Source organism: Paramormyrops kingsleyae, chromosome 13 (genome assembly GCF_048594095.1).
Source record: "Paramormyrops kingsleyae isolate MSU_618 chromosome 13, PKINGS_0.4, whole genome shotgun sequence".
NCBI classification, from domain to species: Eukaryota; Metazoa; Chordata; class Actinopteri; order Osteoglossiformes; family Mormyridae; genus Paramormyrops; species Paramormyrops kingsleyae.
This window is the reverse complement of record NC_132809.1, coordinates 11,743,528-11,764,262: the sequence shown is the minus strand read 5'-3', so window position 1 is coordinate 11,764,262 and position 20,735 is coordinate 11,743,528. Positions and strand designations below refer to the sequence as shown.

The 20,735-nt window shown below is 42.4% G+C and overlaps 1 protein-coding gene and 1 long non-coding RNA gene across 7 annotated transcripts; one reads left to right on the top strand and one right to left on the bottom strand.

Moving 5' to 3' along the window:
* Positions 1–1,062: 1,062 nt before the first annotated feature.
* On the bottom strand, positions 1,063–3,544 carry LOC140578161 (uncharacterized). The gene is made up of 4 exons (XR_011982209.1): positions 3,476–3,544; positions 3,007–3,078; positions 1,355–1,466; positions 1,063–1,190 (listed from the first exon to the last, which is right to left on the bottom strand). It is a non-coding gene; the product is annotated as an uncharacterized lncRNA (long non-coding RNA).
* On the top strand, positions 1,344–20,411 carry LOC111859517 (tyrosine-protein phosphatase non-receptor type 5-like). Of its 6 annotated transcripts, XR_002841838.2 has the most exons (15): positions 1,344–1,476; positions 8,248–8,457; positions 9,017–9,136; positions 9,314–9,409; positions 9,678–9,916; positions 10,207–10,393; positions 10,539–10,623; positions 10,723–10,802; positions 10,979–11,116; positions 11,917–12,027; positions 12,372–12,532; positions 14,795–14,908; positions 15,006–15,345; positions 15,447–15,562; positions 15,664–20,411. XR_002841838.2 is itself a non-coding variant. In XM_023842272.2 (13 exons), the coding sequence occupies exons 2-13, from the start codon at positions 8,269–8,271 to the stop codon at positions 15,097–15,099; spliced, it is 1,611 nt and encodes a 536-aa protein (XP_023698040.2). In that variant the 5' UTR covers positions 1,344–1,476; positions 8,248–8,268; the 3' UTR covers positions 15,100–20,411. The 6 variants fall into 6 exon arrangements, 3 of the variants coding, with proteins under 3 accessions (XP_023698040.2, XP_023698038.2, XP_072554302.1); XR_002841837.2 differs by having other exon boundaries at positions 15,447–20,411; XR_002841836.2 differs by having other exon boundaries at positions 15,006–15,562.
* Positions 20,412–20,735: the final 324 nt, after the last annotated feature.

Here is a 20,735-nt window from a genome sequence, read left to right as displayed (position 1 = left end):
TAATCCACGTTAACCCATTAATTTTGACAGCCCTAAATTTATTGTATAGAAGAAGGTATATAAGGTCAGTGAAGTTTTCCCCTATCAATATATTTATGCTCCATATGCCATAGATCAAGCTCATGGTGATTGAGATATTGGGGATATCATCTGTAAAATACTTTGGTCATCAGATAATCAATAATCGTTTTGTGTGTCATTTCATGCTTGTCAGATTCCGCTAATCTCTGCCTCATCTCACGTAGAATAAAGGAGAAATCCTGTTGCCCGCCATCGTCACATGTACCTCCTTTGGAGCCTGTGCTTCATTGTAGGCAAACACTCCCAGGGCTGCGACTGAGTGCCACTCAATGAGCCCATGTTTGCGGGAGAGTGCGTTTGTTGCCATGGTTACAAAAACGCCAGCCTCTCTCACGTCATCACTTCAAACCACCTTTGCAGCGATCGGCTCCCCTAGACTATTGTTAACCGAGAGAGAGAAGGTGCCACGGTGGATGAGCTCAGGCGGTAAACAGCCTCCTCCAATCAGGATGCTCCGGCAACTGCGACTTCATCCGTTTGATGCCACTCTTTGTCAGTTTGCCTGCCGTACAGCTTCATTCCTTTGCTCGGCGCAACTGGGGAAAAATAAAGGAGGTGATTAAAGGTATAGTTGTATATTTTGAGATCCAGCTGCCTGACAATTTCATGTGTTGGTAGGAACAAGGGAGATACTTGAAAAACAATCCTGGAAAACCATAACGTATCTGGAACTGACTGGGACTGCGATTGCCTGCATAATTTTTTTTTCTTGGTTTTCCTTTTCTAACAAGCAGTGCATGGAAATTTTGGGGGCATCGGGGGTAAATTGCAGTGTGTGAGTCTTGTCCCTTTTCGTCTCCCGCTCAGGAGTCCTACCACAACGCTGAGACTTTCTGCAGCCAGACTGAAGGAGAGCTACAGCACCCCAATGGTGCCAGTAGGTCATGTGATCTAACACCTGCCACCGACCCTCTAACAGGTAGGTATTTTGCGAGAGGACGGCAGGGAGAACCAATCGCGTTGAGTCAGGTGTTTGTTGTAACCGAAAAGATAATGTAAGGCACAGACTATTCAGACAATTGAGATAATGGAGGCTAAATGAAACTGTACCTCTGGCGAGGCTACTCACTATTACAGGACGTCATTCTTGCTTTCTCCCCAGTACTCTTCTGAAGGGAAAAAAAAAATAATTTAAATACAAAAACAGATATAAGTGAAAAGAGAATTAAAAAAAAAATGTGAAGAATTTCACAAAGTAAGGAGGTAACATACATTCTAAAGACACACATGGACTGAAAGCAATGGCAGATGAGAGGGAACATAAGAGACTCACCAAGCAAGACAGAGAGGTCAGGAAGTACAAGCGAGCAAACGAGGTCCCGCCTCACCAAGGTCTTCACAAGGCGAGAGCCGAGAAAGGACGTCTTCTGCTGAGGGGCTAGTTTCTGTTTTACGGTAAGTGAAAAATTTATTGCAATAATCAATTATTAAACAGGTGAATAAATAGTTCATTATGCAACCATTCAGCCTTAGCTTTTGAGTTGCGTTTAGCTTTCGGACAGAAGAATTATCATCTGCATCCCACGTGTTGCATTTTTAAGTGGCGTAACGGTGGCAGACATCGAAGGGGGCGTGAGGGGGGTAGTGATGATTCCAGCTGCAGACCCCCCCGTGGACAAAAAGGGGAGGGGCTGTTTTCTCAGTGCATGGCCCCTCTGTTGTTGCCCAGCCATCAGTGTTGTACCTGTGCAGCCAAACACACTGGAAACCGGCCATACATAGGCACACACATCAATGCATGCAGACTGCAGACACACATACCAGATGTCCCAGACATATTCACATGCCGTACACAGCAGGAAGACCTGAACAGAGACAGCGATGCATCCAAATGTGAGTGCGTTTGCACACTTGAACATGTGTGTCACAGATTCACACTGACAAGAGTGCAGACTTTCACATACTGATGCGGGCATACAGCAGGGGCAAAAAGACATTTACAACCACCCTACACACATACAGCTCTGGAAAAAATTAAGAGACCACAGCACAATTTTTGTTTGACTCATTTTTCAATTTATAGGTGTGCATCTGTGAATAATAATATTTGCAAACTGCAACCTGGCTCTTCCCTGCTTCTCATTAATGAAGGGCTTCTTCCTTGCTTGTTGAGACTTCAGCCCTGCTTCTAGAAGCCTGATATGAACTGTCCTAGCAGTGCACTTAACACTTGCACTTAATGTTTCCCATTCTTTTTGAAGGTCACTTGAGGTCGTCTTCCAATTTATGAGGCACTGTCAGATTTTAATTAATTGTTAATTGTCATTTCTGCCATTAGAAAGTTGCTTCCGCTCTCTACCTGGCTGGTTTCTGGTTGCTCCCAGTGTCTCACGTTTCACCTTGTTCTTGTGTACTGCTGTCTTAGAATATTTCAGCCTGGAAGCAACCTGCCTTATAGCCTGCCATCAGAACCAGGATTACACCAGGATTTAACCAGATTTTTTTATACCAGATTAACACCAGATTTTTTTAAAGAACATGGAGTTGTTCCAGATCAATAATATATAAATTATGTAAATAATAAATAATATATAAAAGATGAACAAGAAGAATGGATGCAGACTCTGAAAAGACTCTTGATTGAAAAAGTGTCGAAGGATATTTCTATGTGGGAGTGTTAAAAGCCAGTCCCTGATTGGCCGCTCGTTCCTCCTGAGCGCTGTGATGCCACAATTTGGTTGATCCATACCATAAAAGATGGGCAGTCAACTGGGCATCTTCAACTCAACTCAAAGTCTTCGATCTTTGTGGGGTCAGCGCATGCTGTTTGTGAAAAGGCTGCGCAGCTTGGGGGGAGTTAGTCATCGGTGATGCTTGTAACACCTGGCTGCCTTCTGCAACCCGTCCTTGATATTATCGGGGAGTTTGGCGGGTTGGTACCATAGACAGGAGGGAGAGCGGGCACTGTGGTATAATCCTACTCACCTCCTCACTCCGCGGGACTGAACTTGCTTGTGTGCTTCATCACTCTCAGAGCTCTTCCTTTGCTGACTTCTTCTGTTGCATGTTTACCATAAAAGAAATTAGTATTTTAACCATTCGCCATTATTTGAATGAATTCGCCATCCGTTCATAAAGACCACACCGTAGCATTAACATTTGGCCAAACTCCATATATACAGCGGACTGTAATAAACATTAACCATCTATACCAATTGGCGTCACAGACAATCCCAATACATGCAACTTACAATGACAGATAACACAATTTTAGCATATAACTGAACGGGCCCAGTTCACATCTTCCCATACGTGTTTCAATTTAAGGACAGATAAGACAAATGGAAAATTTTCTGGGCAGAATAAATAAAAGGACATCCAATAACAACATTCAAGAAATACTCTGTACTCAGTACTCTGGACTATTCTAAGATGAAAAATAAAATGCTCTTACGTTGCAGATCTGATCTAAGCTTGTGTGCGTTGAGACAGAAACCGTAATGGCCGCTTTGCTCAAAAAAAAAAAAACAAAGCAAACTGTTAGTTCCCTCCAGTCCTTCTTGTCGTCAGACTGGTACCTGCAGAGCCACACAGAAAATGTTCTCTGGCCTGTCCATGAACTCCCACAAAACCCCAGGAACTTTTGTGTGTCACCGGTAACACAAGGCGCTATCCGGGTCCTCTTAGGCCGTGACTATGCAGCCAGCAAAACTAACCTGTTCGTGTAATATGGTCAATCAATAAAACACTTTACACAGGATGCACAAGCCAAGCTCTCATCACGAAAATAATATTCCCTGTTATTACTCATTTGAGTGAGCCAAAAGCAGCACCTTTCTCAGCGCTCTGCAAAGCCAGGTTCCTCCCTTTTGCCAGCCTCCTTCTGCCCCCGCCCTTCTCAAAATCCTGCCCCTGCCTCTCCAGATGGGGTACCAGCACAGTCTCAGTCAGATCACAGTCATTGCCTGACTGACAAAACGGGGCTACAGGTTTGGGTAAATCTCAGCTTCATGCTACACAGCTTCATGTAAACTGAACGGAAGAAAAAATATATATAACTGAATATTCCTATGGGCTACACATACTGTATATAGAAGATCGCTAATCCCCTATATCTCTCAGTTTGATATCATGGGATGGCAAGTTTGTCTGAGCTCCTTGTCTGACAACCTGTGAGCTCCTCTCTAAGGGGACGTAGGCAGTCACTTAACACATGGCTATGTTTCTCTGTTAGGAGGCACAATCCAGGAGTGCACAGAGCCTGTAAAAAGTTTAAATCCTGGTTAGGACTCAAATTCCAGCTGAAATCTTTAGAAATAAAAATTACTCCGGAGTACAGTGATCAGATATGATTCTGCCTCTCACAAAAGGAAGTATGTGGAGATATTACTTTTAAACTCTAAGGTCAAGAGGTAAAAGAGTATAACGTCAATCTTTTCTAGATAGTGCAGACAAAAGTAACACTCACACATTGTGTAGTTTCCTGACTGAATTTTCCTGACTGTTAGGAATCTGTTTCCATTCTGAATGCTTGCTAATGAACAGCATTACGCAAGCCTCTTTACAAGTTACCCATTCCTGACATAGATATTTCTTGCCTGCTCAAGCTGGTCTTTCCTGTCTGTTACAGATAGGGTGGAAAAACACTACAGTATTATCGGAGAGATCCTGCTCACGCCAAATCACTCGTGCATTGAAATCATTCTACCGTTTTGAATAATCAGAATGACATCCATTCTTCCATTTTCTACGCTACTTATTCCATACAGAAACACACTGAACCTGGACTCTAATCCCAGGAAGCCCCAGACACAAGGCAGGGGAGAGGTAGGACCCCAGTCCCCCGGTTCCACACCCTCACATCAGGTCTCCCACACCGGAGTACTGACAGACGTGCCTCATCGTGGTTTCAGTGTTGTTTAATTGCCAGTCCTATATAACCGGTCTAGCCAGCTTCCCCAGTGCAAAGAATTGTTGACTACGTCCGATTGCGAAGTGTCTTTGATCCCTGCTTTTCCGTGCGTGCCCCTTGCTCTATATATGTGGTTTAAAAAGTGTATGTACCCTGTTGCCCAGTGAGTGTAGATTCCAACCCCATCCCAGTGCAGGTGTGGGTCTCGATTCACCGTTTCCTGCCTTACCCTCCTCCCTCAGGTCCGACCTTCTGCTTTTCCAACCTAACCTTCCCTTCCGGACCATGACTCTTGGTTATCATTCTGGTTTCCAGTTCGCTCTGCCCATGGGTCCCATGTCCTTGAGGGATCTTGTTACAGCAGGTGATATCTTGGAAGAGATGTCAGTTCACTTCAAGGCAGGACTTAGCATCCACTTTCCCACACTGTGGATAATTTAGACAGGAATTCACTCCACCGTGTTTCTGGATGGCTGGAGACTCCGATGGTTCCTGGAGGAATCCCACAGAAGCTTAGGGTGAACGTGTGAACTCCACCAGGACCAGGAATCACACGCCCATCCCTGTAGGTGTGAAGCAAACCGCCATGCTGCCCCACAAAGATATCAAAACACCAAAGTAAAAGTGAAACTCTAAAGGAAATACAGTTTATTACACAGTATGTGGTTGATATGCCTTATACTTTAATCAGAGTTTTCGGTAACACTTTAGTTAAAGTGGTCGTTTCAATGCATTAAACATACCTTCATAATGCATCATGATGCATTCATTAAGTATTATAAACACAAGTATAGGTATTAATAAATGGCCATGTTTATTATGCAGTGAGAGCTACATAAATCATTCATATCATTCATATCTGTAATAAGGCAGTGCAAAGCATCCTTAATTCTTATACTGACCTTTACAATGCATTATGAAGGTATCAATAATGCATTATAAACGAGAGCTTCATAAAGCATTCATAATGCAAAATACATATGACTACAATGTGTTATGCCTTTTTATACCTGTAAATATTTCTAGCTATGTTCTTATGTACTATGATGTATCTATAATGCATTATAGTGCATTAAGTAAAGCGTTACCAAGTTTTCTAACAAAATACTGTTAATACCAAAACACTAAGATACATTGAGACAATCAATGAAGATGAGCAATGTGTCCAATGAACAGCAGTTTTTGGCTGGGCTTTATTAATAATGTCTCATGGCTGCTCTCACTCTTGACCTGTAGGATGTTATAAACTTGCAAGTTGGTCCTCCTTCACTTCAGGGCTTTGAGAGCTCAGGGTGGACGCTACTTGAAAGCCTAATTTTTGGCTTCCTGCCGTTAATGTGTGGAAGGAACTCAACCAGCCCCAAGATGGGTGTGGGGTGGCTGAGGTGGCCTCGCATTAACCCCCACGGCCCCTGACCCTACGCCCAACTGTAGTCCTCACAATCACAGGCTTCCAGAGATCCACCCCAGCCCATTACTGGAATGTCCCCCCTCAAGTTCACCTCCTCCTGACTGTGGCTCGTGCCAATCCAAACACCCCTTCCTTTGTTCCCCTTTTCATGAAGAACAATTCCTGTTTGCCTGTCCATAAATCCCTTGGTCTTGTCTTTGTTCACTCTGCTCTGATTTTACTCATTCCAATACAATCAACTGCCCCTTTCCGTTCTCTCTCTCTCTCTCTCTCTATACTGTACATACATATATATATATTCATATACATATATATATATATTAGTGCTGTCAAACGATAAAAATTTTTAATCAGATTAATCACAGGGTTGCTGTGGATTAATTTAGATTAATCACGATTAAATATCATTAATTTTGAATCTATATGAATCGCATTTCATTTTGTAAGAGCAAACAGACTCAGGAAAAAAGGGAATATATATGCACTTAACATGTTTATTGAACAAATTCAACTTCAGAAGTGCAATACTATGAACCGGACAACTTGAAGCCGGACAACTTGTGGGATTTAAGGTACCTCTGTTTAAATGGTCTTTATGTTCAATCGCTTACAATTAGCCCGAACTACCGTAAATCCGACAAATAATCCGACTAATCATGAAATCTAATTCTAGCTCGGTTAATTGCCATTGTTAGCAATATCAGTTCATAACACATTACACGTGGTGATTTACATATAAAACTATGTAGCAACACGTCCACAGATAAGTTGGACGGTATAGTGTGTGCAACCAATTTTATGAGCCACAAATGAGAAGTAGTGCTTAAACAGTATAAAACTACAACTTTCCCTTCTGTTGATAAACGGCGCAGCCACCTTGGATTCTGAACTCGGGATCCTCTGTGCTGCTCCGAGATATTTCTTGGATCTCCGAGAAACAGGAGCATGCATGTCGTCACTTCCAGCTTCAAAACTGGAATCCGACTCGGAATACTAGTTCCCAGGGCAAATGGAACGCACCAAAACTGCCCGAAATGGGTTGACAGAGACATTTCAGGAATTTTGAGTCATTCTGCGCTGCAGATGGGTTAATTGCGTCAAAAATTTTAATCAGATTAATCATGATGATGGATTAATCCACGTTAACCCATTAATTTTGACAGCCCTATATATATACATCAGGGACGGATTGCGGACCGGGCCAGCGGGGCCGCTGCCCAGGGGCCCTTGGGGTGCAAGGGGCCCGTGGGGCCCCTAGCCCAAAACAATTTGCAACGCTTATCAACAATGTATTTTCATTTGTCTATTTTAGAGGGCCTACATTCTTTGATCCTCTGCCTACAAGGGCCCCTGACCCTATAGGGCCTCTGATGGAAACATGGAGGGAGGGTGTTTGGCTGCCATGGGCCCTTGAATTGTGGTGGTGGTGCTGGTGGTGGTGGTGGTGCTGGTGGTGGTGGTGGTGGTGGGGGGGGGGGGGGGGGGGCACCCTCGCGAACGTTTTGCCCAGGGGCCCACACAACCCATAATCCGTCCCTGTTATATATATATATATATATATATATATATATATATATATATATATCCCCTTTTATTATAGGGCAGGTTATAGCAGTCAAGAGGATTCCAGTGATAACATTATAACCATAATAAAAGGTAATAGTTAATTTAGCCAAAAGATTTCAGGTTCATATTCTAAGGGTGACCCTTGTGTTGTCTTCTGGAATGTGATGCCTGACTTGAACTGCTTCAGGAAAAACCGATCTGGGTAGTTGTGGATCAAAGTGCCAGATTAACAGTAACACAATGGAGGTTGATATTGTCGGCTGCACTTCAGTTTGGACAAATTACCGTGTCCTCTGAAATTTCCCACCTGTGGTTCTTGTTGTGGGTTGGTCATAAGGTACACTGCTGCCGTGCAGCGATGACTCAGTCCGCTGCCATGAGGCCACACTTCCCAGAGGACACCCAGGAGGAGAGGGACAGAGGCCAGGAGGCATCCCAGAATCTTCTGCAGGAAGCCTGCGGCTGGGAGCGATGGTGGATGAGGAGGTGGAGGGCAGCCTTCAGAGCTGGCTTCTTCCTTTGGCTCTGTGTCTTATCCCAGATCACCGTAAGGAATACCAAACCAACCGGTTTGGATTAGAAAAAACTCCTGCATGACCATAACAAGACCAGAATACCATTCCTCATCTCTATGCTGGGCTGGCATCCTCATGGAAATGGGGAAATTTTATGAAAATGATTGTTCTGTTATCTATTTCAATCAGAAAATCTTATTCAAGATTGATTTCTAACATTTACATGATTTAACACTTCCATTTACATTTAGTGCTTATCACTTTGCATATGTTAGATGTTCCTCTTAGCATGTGGGAGTTTTACTTACACAAAAATGTTTAGAGGTCATGAAGAAATATGATTGGTTCAGAGAGGTAACCAGTCAGATTGTAGAGGATGTGACATTGGATTGGTTGGTCCCACCTCCTTTAGTTGTTTGGACGCTCCTCCTCTAGAATCTGATTGGGTATCTCTTTGAACCAATCATTTTCTTTCTGCCCTCAGAACATTTTTGTTTAAGTAAAACTCCCATGAGCTTCCTCTTGGCATTAGTGTTCCTTTAACCCGCCATTAGACACGAGTTATCAATATTTTCTTGGCACCCTGAATAGGGAGTCTGGATCCTGTATATGATGAATGGATACAACGCTTTCCCTGCTGCGCACAAGGTCCTTGACCTCATGCAGTACCTGCTATCATCACTGGGGGCATACAGCTCAACGGAAGAAGAGGTACAGAAACTGTCCTGGTTGTGATATCAGTGCTTAGCATTGTAACCCAACATACAACACGTGTGTGACAAAATGTTCAGCATCTGAGCAGCTTTTCATTTAACACCTCAACAGAGAACAATGTATCGCCATGCACGGACACGGCCATTTTACTGTTCTTTCCCTCCTTCTGTTTAGATGTCCCATTCCCTGTGGATGGACCTCTGGAGGATAGAGAGCATATGCCCCCTGCTGGCTACCCTCTTCCTTGGCATTGCCATCTTGGGCATTGGGGTGGGTGAGAAAAATCATGCATAAGATCAGAAATGGCAAAGTCGACCAAGAAGATATCAAATCTATAGTTCGAATTATAACTACCCATTTTATAGATTTCATACCATACGTTTGTATTAATGTACTCATTTTGGTTGCTTATCAGGTAATGTGAACTGAATATGATTACAATTTAAACAGCATTTGTAACTTTTTGTATTAATAGTTCGATCAAAAGGATACATGTGGGACTTGACCTAAAAACCTTCTGAATACTCTTCCTCCGCAGATCCACTACTGTCTGAAAGCCCTGTTCCCTGGCAGCCTCCCCACTGTCCCCAACAGCCGGCGCCAGTCCATGAGCCGTCAGCCCTCCTTCACTTACTCCGAGTGGACCGACACTAAGCAGGAAGACCTCTTCGACCTGGACCCTGTCCCTGAGACGCCAATATTTGAATCCTTCATGGACATAAAGGCAGAGACTGACCCAGGCACCCTCACAGTGAAGCCAGTGGGGCTGCAGGAGAGGTGAAGCACCAGTTTTGACTGCATATACACTGTAACACCATATCAATCGCAGGTCAGATACTTCTGTCCAAAGCAGCTTACATAGCTTACAGCTTTACATTTTAATATCAGATATTTTCAGCAGCGCAAATTGAGTTGATTGTGTTCCTTAGGGTGCAATAGCTTTCTCTCATAGCCTTGTAACGTTGTGTTATTTTAGTGAAGGTTTACATGTTTTTAGCAGGATGATCAGGTGAAATATTTGCCCTGCTCACTGTCTAATACTAAGGCTGAACGTTGTCTTCTGTTAGGAGGGGCTCCAACGTATCTCTGACCCTGGACATGTGCACTCCAGGCTGCACTGAGCCCTACGGGGCACTCCTGTCGCCGGGGGAGCAGTCCGCGCGAGAATATCTCCAAAAGGCCTCTAATGTTCTCACTGCCAGCCAGCTGCACAGCCGTGCCCTGGACGACGCTGCCCTACAGGCCGAGTTCTTTGTGAGTTTTCTGCTCAGATTCGCAACTTTGTACAGCCGGTACTGACCACCCCCGTGCCAGACAAGGCTACACCAGGGCGATGCCGGGGGACAGAAAAGCATGAGCAATGTAATCGCTGCAAACTCAGCTTGCCTGCCACTTGCAGGAGACTCCCATGAACTTTGTGGATCCCAAGGAATACAGCTACCCAGGAATTGTGAGAAAGAACCGTTACAAAACCATCCTCCCAAGTGAGTGTTATTGTCCTGCTAGACCTGGATAGACATGAATGAAGGAGGTAAAATGCTTGCCTATATGATCCTGTTTGAGCGACATGTGCTATGTTTCAGATAAGCACAGCAGAGTTTGCCTTAAAGCCACAGAAGAAGATGACTTCCTCAGCACCTACATCAACGCTAATTATCTGAAAGTGGGTATTTTTCTAACTTTGAGTTCTCTCTGCTTCATTTATGTTTATCAGTGCAGTCCAGTATAGTCACTGCATTTGCATTGGGGCAGTATGCAACTGCACAGACCCCTGGAGGGCCCGACTGGCTCGTGTGGGAGGCCCCGGTGGAGGTCTGATGAATGAATCGCTGTGTGCAGGGTTATGGAGGGGAGGAGAGGACCTACGTCGCCACCCAGGGCCCCACAGTGAACACCGTCAGTGACTTCTGGAAGATGGTTTGGCAGGAGCACTCGCCCATCATCGTTATGATCACCAACGTTGAGGAGAAGAATGAGGTGGGTCCCTAGGCATTGTCAGTATTAATGAGAGGCAGAAGAACAGCATTGATTTGTGTTGCACAGGACCAGGGCTAGTCAAACTCTGTCATACATACACCGTATTGTTTTAACCATCTTGGATGGACAATGGAGTGTTTCTCAATACCAAGAATGCAAAGACCGTACTGTGGTCTTGGCTAGAGTGGTCTTGCTAACTTGCTTCCCAAGAACGAACTTGGGATGCAATGAATCATGGGATTGTTCACATTTGGAGAGGATGCAACCGATGTATCCCTGATATTTGGGGTGAGGCAAGAAAGACATCTGGGGATTTTTGCTATCCTCTCTACTTGTGTTCTCAGTATCGGAACTGGTCTTTGGCAATGGAAGATGACATAAAACGGGTTTGTGAGAACACAAGCACGGTCAGGTCTGCATATTGAGGAACAGCCTAAGAGTGTCCTCTCACTATCAGCTTTAGCACCATTCATTTTTAAGGCTCATCCACCCACCTTCCATTCATCTTTTCTGGTGGGGGTCATGGGGCCATAAACTTTCTATAAATCCTAAATTCTATAAAGAATCTATACAATCAATCAACAGAGAAACTTGATTACATGTTACCATGTTATTAATTTCAGCATATGTCAGTATTCATTAATGTATTATCATAGCATATCACGTCAACAACATAGTTCAATCAATTTAGGTACATTATCTAATGAATTTATTCAATAAGTTTCATACCCTTTTTGTGTCTCAATACCTTTTCGTTTTGCTACCACCGGATTTGTCATCAACGTAACATGTCTGTTCAGAAATGTACAGAATACTGGCCAGAGGACAGTGTGACCTACGAAGGGATTGAAATCACCATCACTCAGGTGATACAGGCCAACGATTACAGACTGAGGATCTTCTCCCTTAAGGTGGGCACAATATCTATTAGCAAAGAGCAAGACGGGGCAGCTTGTGCTAGCAGAGAAAAGATACATGCAGACAATCCAGAACTCTCTCACTCTTTCACTGTGGTTGCCTTGGTGTCATGGTAACCAAAGCCCTAGGCAACACAGCTACAGATGTAAATGAAGAAACCGTTATCGATCCAAATAACCATACACCTCACTAGCAGTTTTTCCACACTAGCACTGTCTCCCCGTGCTTCACCTCTACGTCTGTATTTTATTTTGAACACCTGCCCAGATCTTGTGCTGCATATCTGCGCTTCACTCACACGTGCATGAATGCATGCTTGCGACTGTCTGTTGCGCAGTGCAATGACGAGGTGCGCAGTCTCAGGCACTACTGGTATACGTCTTGGCCCGACCAGAAGACTCCAGACAAGGCCCCGCCACTGCTGGAGCTGGTGGAGAAAGTGGAGAAGGCGCGGCAACAGGCCCCCCCCGACAGCGGCCCCATCATCGTCCACTGCAGGTTCTTCTCAATTCCATTTTTGCAGTCCATGCAAGACATTTTACTTCTAAACATCCACTTACCGCATGGAAAGCAACTTATATATGAAAGTGTTGCCAGGGAGCACTGAAAGACAATAACCTGTGCAAACAGGCAACAATAGGAGCACCTGAACTGAAATATGCCTCCAAGATAATGTTGTCATAGCTATATAAACACCCCCGCTAACATCAGACTGAAGCAATATTGAAAAAAACTGCAGCACGAAGCCCTAAGTGACCTTCCGTTCCCATTGTCCGCAAGGCAGGCACAAGCTACGATGTGGGGGTGTGTTTGAATGGGAGTTTGTGGGTGGGAGCAATGTCCATCGCCATCGGTCCCGTGGTCCGTGCCGTGAGGGCAGACACACCTGCGGGGCTCTCCGAGTGCATCTCAGCTGGTGGGCCGAAGCCCCCTTTGACCTCCCTCTCCCCCACCACCAGAAGGCTGTGCTTTAATTGCACAAGTAGAATGTCTCAGTTGACTATCTCCACCTACTCAAGTCCGCCAGCTGCCCTCATACTTTGTTTGCTGTGGACGTAAACCATCTAATATTTAGGCTGCCTAATTCTTGCAAACCTTTCATGTACTCCAGATACTTAATCCATAATTTATAATCTAACACTAACCAACAGGGTGGTGTGGTGGTGCAGTGGTTAGTACTCTTGCCTCTTCCCACTGGGACTTGGGTTCAAGTCTCTGCCAGAGTTCCATGCGTGTGCAGTTTGCATGTTCTCCCTGTGTTGTCATGGCGTTTCCTCCTGGTACTCCAGTTTCCACCCACATTCCAAAACATGCTGATGCTAACTGGAGTTGGTAAATTGCCTGTAGGTGGGAATGGTGAGTGTCAGTGCACCCTGCACCTCCTCCTGAGTTCCCTTGTGCACAGAGCTTCCAGCATAGGCTCCCAAGACCTTGAGTAGGGCACACAGTTACAGAAAGTAGATGGAAGATTAGTTGTTAACTTTAAATAGTCCGGTTTGGTACAATTTGGTAATCTCTTTGTCTAATTTTCAAAATCTCTAAATTCAAGGGAATCAGAATTTTATAAAATATAATCATGGATTGACATAACTGGTACGCAAGCACCTTTAAAAACGATACGTGCAGCAATTGATTAATGTAACAGCGCAAATACGTACGTATTTTATGTGCATTTGCGCCGATATGGCAAGAAATTACTGTGCATTTTAACCTCTATACCGCAAATGAAGTACGAATTAGCATATAAAGGATAAAATGCACAAGAATTTCTTGCCAAATGCACATAAAATACGTACGCATTCACGATTGCAGCACGTATCGTTTTTGAAGGTGAATGCGTACTTGCGTGCCAGTTATGTCAATCCTTGAATATAATGTATAAGTACAAAAGCAACTCTAGTTGGTACAGAGACCATGCTACATAAAGTTACTTAAGGTACATAAGCTGTGAAATTTCAGATGATTCAAAATATTCAAGCAGATTCTAAATAACATAAAGAATAATTACGGTACCTATTATGAAGAAGTTACTGGATATGATGATAATCACCACCATCTTATGGGTGAAAAATATGTAACCATATTATTTGAAATAATGAAACTCACTCGCTGCAATTTTTCATTAACAGTATGTCCTCTACTCTTTCAATTTATCCTTAATACTAATGAGAAGGTGAAAATGATTAAAGTGACTATAGACAACACAAAGATTATGGTGAAGAATTATCCCAAACATTATTCAGTAAATTTACTGTTTGTCAGTAAAGACAGCAATTTGAAATAGGTAACATCACCCATTTTCCAAACCACTTATCCTTTTTTGGGTTGCAGGGGTCCAGAACCTATCCTGGAAGCTATGGGCACAAGGTGGGGAACAACCTAGGATGGGGGGGGGGGGGGGGGGATACCATCACAGGGCCACTCACACACCATTCACTCACACAGGCACACCTATGGGCTATTTAATTACTCCAATTAGCCTCAGCATGTCTTTGGACTGTGGGGAGAAACCAGAGTACCCAGAGGAAACCCCACAATGACAATATGCAAACTCCACACACATGTGACCCAGGCAGAGACTCAAACCAGGGTCCCAGGTAACAGTGCTAACCACTGCACCACCATGCCGCCCCGAGGTAACATCACTTGTTGTCTTTTTGACAATGTGGCTGATCTTCTCCCATCGACCTTCATCCATATAGGAGGAGTCATATTCTTCAGTAGTTTATTGTCTAGATCATCTTACAATTGTGTCCACAGCGCAGGAATCGGTCGTACTGGATGCTTCATCGCCACCACCATCCTCTGCAAGCAACTGCTGAATGAAGGGATGGTGGACATTCTGAAGACCACTTGTCAGCTTCGCTTGGATAGGTGAGACATCCAGTGGGGTTGGTGAGACCTTCAACATATTCCTACAGTACTTCCATGGCCCTGCTGTGTCTAAAATCACCATGTGTTTTGCTTTCAGGGGAGGCATGATCCAGACTCCTGAGCAGTATCAGTTCGTGCACCATGTTCTCAGTCTCTATGAGAGACAATTGTTCTGTTCTGCTGAGGAATAGGCAGCTAATATCATCTTCCCCAAAGACAAACCCCAAAACTTAAAGGAGGAATATCTGCTTTATTAACAAAAGACAAGACTCACCTTACAAGGATTCTCCTCTTCCAGCCTCTCAGCTCATTTGAACTCAGTGATTCACGAGTCTGGATATCTTCCTGTCCGTCTGTGCTCTGTCTGTACAGCATCAGGGCATGTCCATTGTGAAGGTGTTCTCGCTGCAGAATTAGTCAGTCAGTAATTACCAACTGTGAGTTTGAGTAATTGTGCCACTTCTCATTCAAGCACATTGAGTCTGCAGGGTCAGTTCCTGGCATTGAGTCTGAGTCACATTTTAACCCTGTGCTTCAGCTGTCAATGAAGAAATTCTTCACCAGTCTGTATGGCTGCAGTCCCATTTGTGGTCCATAATGTTCACCAATGTACTGGATCCTGATGCTTTATATGAGACTGTAAAGACAAAATGGGTGAGTATTTCTCTTCACCTGACTTTTTCCATAACTTTCAGTTGAACTGTTTGCTGAAAATGACCAGAAGTAAATTTTATTGATTTTAATGATTTCTACAGAGACTTGGAACTAGAATACTTTAAAGCTTTACCATAGTCTGGACTGAAGAATTGACAGGGGAGAGACGCCCTGACCTGCTGTTGCAGCAGTGAACTCACAGCACCACAAACATGGTCATTAAGGCAAACTACGATTACAAACACATCTATATTCATCTAGTTCTGAAGATCATCAGAATGCGCCACCAAGTTGATGGGAGGAAGTACTTCTCAGAACAATCATCTCTGAGACTCAGTGCCTAGGGTCTCAGCTGGAGATGAGATCCTCCTTATGGAAAGTCCTCATGGCCCAAATTTCAGGTCAAAATAGCTTCTGCAACCGGCAGCCCTGGAAAAAAAACCTCTCAACTGAATATGTGCATCATGTTTCATTATCTACTGTCAGAAATTCTTATTTGATGGAATACGAAGGGTTGACGTTCACATAACACAAGGCATGAATTTTGATTGGTCTAGACTTTGAGCTCTATAATAATTAGTTATAAGGGCGGCACGCTATCCTCACCCCTCCGGGCCTGGGTGTTCAAATATCGCCCTTAGCACTGTGTGCTTGGAGTTTGCATCTTCTTTCTGTAATTGCATAGGATTACTCTAAAATCATTTGCTTATGCAAACTGGTTCCAAGAAATTAGCCATAGTGTAAGTAAATATGCCTTGTGTTGGACTTGCAGCCTGTCCAGGTTGCACGCTGCATAACATAAGCCTCAGGCTCCGGTAATCTAGCACCACATAAGAAGTATGGATGGACAGGATAATATGGGAAGCCCTATAGGGGGGATGCAAATCCATACGAGCTTCCCTGCAAATGACCTACTGTATGTCATGGCGATCTTGGAAGGTCTCACTAAAGCCAGCTTTGTAGTTTTGCTCAGGAAGCACAGGGTAGTGATCCTCAGAGCCTCATTAAGTTGCTTTGGCCTCTTGGTGATGCGATTAGGCATCTGTATAGGAGATGAGCGCTTCGGTGTCACCATGACTACCTCCCAGCAAAAGAACTGCAATAGAAAAGTAAGACATAGCTACAATCGGAATAGAGAACAATGTGGAATATTTTTTTTATGTTCTTGCCAATACACATTGTCAGTACTACCAATAATGCAATTAACGAATATGTTATTGCTATTGATTTCAGATTGAATTAAACAATGATGAATGATGCCAGTTCCGATGCAGACACTGAGTTGCCGTGGTTTATGTGAGATATCCCTTACCTTGTCCAGTATAGAGATCAGGCAGCTAGGTGGCCCTGAAGGCAGTTCCTCAAGCACACATATTTTATACACGACGGCCTTAATCTGTGTGAATCTCTCCATTGCACCTGACAGGGGTGGTGGATTTGGAAGATTGTACCGTTGGTCAAGGTCCATTCAAATGTCTCTTCCTGATTTCCAGTCAATCTGAAAGTAGAAGGAGCAAAAGCTTGAGGTGGTCATTTTGGGCCAACATTTCCCAGGGAACAATAAAGGAGGGTGTTACTGATAATGTTTCTGTCGTCTGGTAGCGCCTACAAGCACTCAAGTGAGTAGACGCCATTGGATTCTTCAGACCAGACAAGGCAAGTTCTCTTTAAGGACTAAAACTGTACTTGTGTCTGCATATATCGATGCTGTTTCCCACTGTTTTTTTCCACTGGGTTTTTGAAAACCCAATATGCTGCATTTCAAGTTTTTTTTTTTTTTTAGGAATCAAAATACCGGCACACTGTATATTACTCTGCTTTCATTCATACTGTCATCTCACACTGTTAACTACTGCTGCGGGGGGAGGTCCTATTTCTGGTTCTTATGGTTTTTTTGACTTCACAGTCATTGATTACAAGATTGTTGTTCACACGGCTCTTTGGAACTTTGTACAGGAAGTATCAGTCACATACGTCACCAAAGAACTACCATATTTACTGCCCATCTATGGATCTAACTGACGTAGTAACCATTGATACAGAGACAGCAAATTAAACTAAAACCTGGTGCTTAAAATCCTGCTGTGGATGTGTGTTGAGGCTAGGATCTTGCTGCATATCTGTCTTCAGTATAATTTCCATGTGAATCTCTGATTGGTTACTCATACGTTATTAGCAACGTGAGTTAAATGACCTCTTTCAACATTAGAATTTGATGCAAATTCCACAAACACAAAAGTAGGACTGTCACTTACATAGCTGGAGTAATCCAGAACTCCCTATTGACATACCAAATTTGTTATTAATTATTATTATTATTATTATTAATAATAATAATTTGTTCATAGTGTGTCAGTATAATATACATAATGGACTTCATACTAATACAAAAACGCTGATTTTGAGATAAGTGATAATACGATGGATTTCTAATGGTTGAGTGGTGACTGGTCTCTGCGTGGCATTGGATGCTGCTTTGGGTAAGCTGTAGTCCCCCTGTAACCCAGACCAAGATGAGTTGGTATAAAATGGATGGATGGATGGATGGATGAATGATTGAGAAGCTTCATCTATAGATAGATAAGCATTTAATCAATTCCCTGCAGAAAGGATGCACAAGAACTGAATATCAGGGCCCAGAAATATTATGTTTCAATTGAAGGAATGGAAATTGTGGACAAAGTGAACTGATAATCCTAGCACTCTGTAGGGACAACGAGACATCAGGTGCTATGATATAATTGAGATGTTTCCATTAGTTGGTCAAGTCATTCCCAAAACTTCCCAAAGCTTCACTCCCTCACCCACCACCCCTCAATATCCTCCTCACCACACTATCTGGTTCATCCCCACCGTCCAGTCAGCATCACTCAGTTGTTCTTTATGTTCCATCCCATCTTCTTCCTGACTTAGTATATTCCTCACTGGTGCATAAAGCTTTAAAGACACCCATTAACTAGCATTTACTAGAGTGAAATCCACCCCACCCCCCCAACTCATATCCATAAAATCTATATCAATTTTTCTCTAAAGTTCAGCTGATTACTCAGGTGTACAAACAATGTACACGGTATTCAAAGTTTAAATATACATCTGTCTGTTGATTTGAATGGAAAATGGAATAGGTAGAACTGTTATATACACAAGATTATGTTTGTGTAAAGACAATTGCTCTTTTTCTTTATTGTTATCATACAAATATTTCAAAATAGTAAACAGAGAATCACCTGTGATGTTTCAAAGTAAGATATTTGATTCCATATGTCGTATTATATGGAAATGCACCAAAAACACTGTCAGATATTGAGTAAATGCATAATGAAGTGTTTTTTTTTTTGTAGTGACATTGGTATGTCAAAAATAAATCCGAAAATAAAATATTTATGTAGCTAGTTTCCTTATGTAGTGTTATTTGCAAATATAGTACAAAATGAAGAGATGAAGAATTTGGTGTAATACAATACGATAGATAGAACTTCAGCGCAGACGTTTGGTTAATTGTTACTTAAGTTGTTCATTATTTCTATAATAACGTTTTGAATATCACTGTACAGATTTTAATAAAATGCATGCATAGACTTTAGACTTGTCCACAATAAAAGGAAGATATAGATCGTCTGGCTTTTTGGTACCACTGTGTAACACAATGCTTATTCTTGAAATAATTTATTTTATCGCAGATGTTTTACAATTTTATCAATCCATGTTTTCATTATGTGAAGATCGACATGGAATGTAACTCAGAACTGCTGTCTCCTGGCTTCTCGGTCTGCCCTCAGCTGAAACGTACATAATTACCATGTGTATCCACTCCATAATGGCAGCATTACGTATTATTTAGGTGGATATGTCTGAGTCATTGTCAGAGACGCTTTGTTTATAAATCTGTTTTATACGTTGCACATTCAAGCTTACCTCAATCTGACGATCTTTAAGGACTTTTTTTTACATCACCATGGTAACAGAGGGAAGAATGCTGCAGACGAATGGTGCTGTTTTGATGGGCTTTGAAATGCCCTGTTTTGTTCACTAAAGCTCCCTAATCACATCTCTGTGTCACATCTTAGTTTTAAATTATTAGCGTACTTCAGATCCCAAGAACAGCAGAAAGAGTACAACGACGTTGAGCTCAATTTTTATGTTTACCTATCTGTCAGATGTAATTGGCCTTTTTGTGAATGAGGTATAAATATTTGATTTACTATCGAGTCCTTTGCCCCACACCCCCTGCAGTAGCTAGATTGAACCGAAAATGCTCAGTGAAACGGCTGCCATGCCGATGAACAATCGGCATGAGGAATTCTTAATCGCGATTTATCGGAATTCTTAATCGCGATTTATCGGAATTCTTAATCGCGATTTATTGGAATTCTTTTCATTCTGCTGTGGCAACAAGCTACATACCTTATTAATTCACATAGGCAGAAAACGAACTATGACAGTTTTATTTGCAATATGTTGTATCTATCCATTTTAAAGATTTAATGAGGTTGTTTTTAGTTTTCTTATGTGATAATAATTTGCTGACCAACAATATTAAAGCTCATTGATACGGAGTCAAATGCACAAATCGTCACTGCTGTGTAAATCACGTAATTAGGTCCATTACTTTCACATCCACCGCCAACTGCATTTTAATAATAACTCACAGTTTGATTGTAATGTGCTGCTATTGTGTGCCTTCATTGAATATTTTTGTTAATTCTGAATAAAAGTTGTTGATAAAAATGTTAAACGTGACTATCATTAAACATGATAATGTTTTATTATAATTGCATTATAATAAAGTGCATTATGCTCCAATGTGCATTACAATAAAGTGTTATAATAAAATAAAAATTTTTATTCATCTTTGTTTTCTAATCATTTATAGACCTGGTTCATGTAAGCCCAGCTAAGCTTGTGAATTATGTGAAAGAAAACAACCAATATATTACATTATAACAAAACGTTTACAGTTATCACATAGTCTCAAATAATTCAAAAAGTTAGTTCAAATAAACCATGCTATTACTGTACAGATTGATTTACTGTGCATTGAAAAATGATCCAATGTGACAAAGCATTTAAGCAACGGTTCCACCTAGTGTTGAGTCCGAAAATCATCAAAATAGATTACAGATGTAAACGAACTCACAGCTCTAATCGGGGTTGTCGGAGGGGCATGCATACC

Excerpts from the sequence above, each read along its gene's own strand:
- LOC111859517 (XM_023842270.2), top strand. The coding sequence starts at position 8,269 with ATGACTCAGTCCGCTGCCATGAGGCCACACTTCCCAGAGGACACCCAG. Across the intron at positions 8,458-9,016 it reads GTGTCTTATCCCAGATCACC|GGAGTCTGGATCCTGTATAT; the intron begins GTAAGGAATACC and ends CACCCTGAATAG. Across the intron at positions 10,394-10,538 it reads CCCTACAGGCCGAGTTCTTT|GAGACTCCCATGAACTTTGT; the intron begins GTGAGTTTTCTG and ends TGCCACTTGCAG.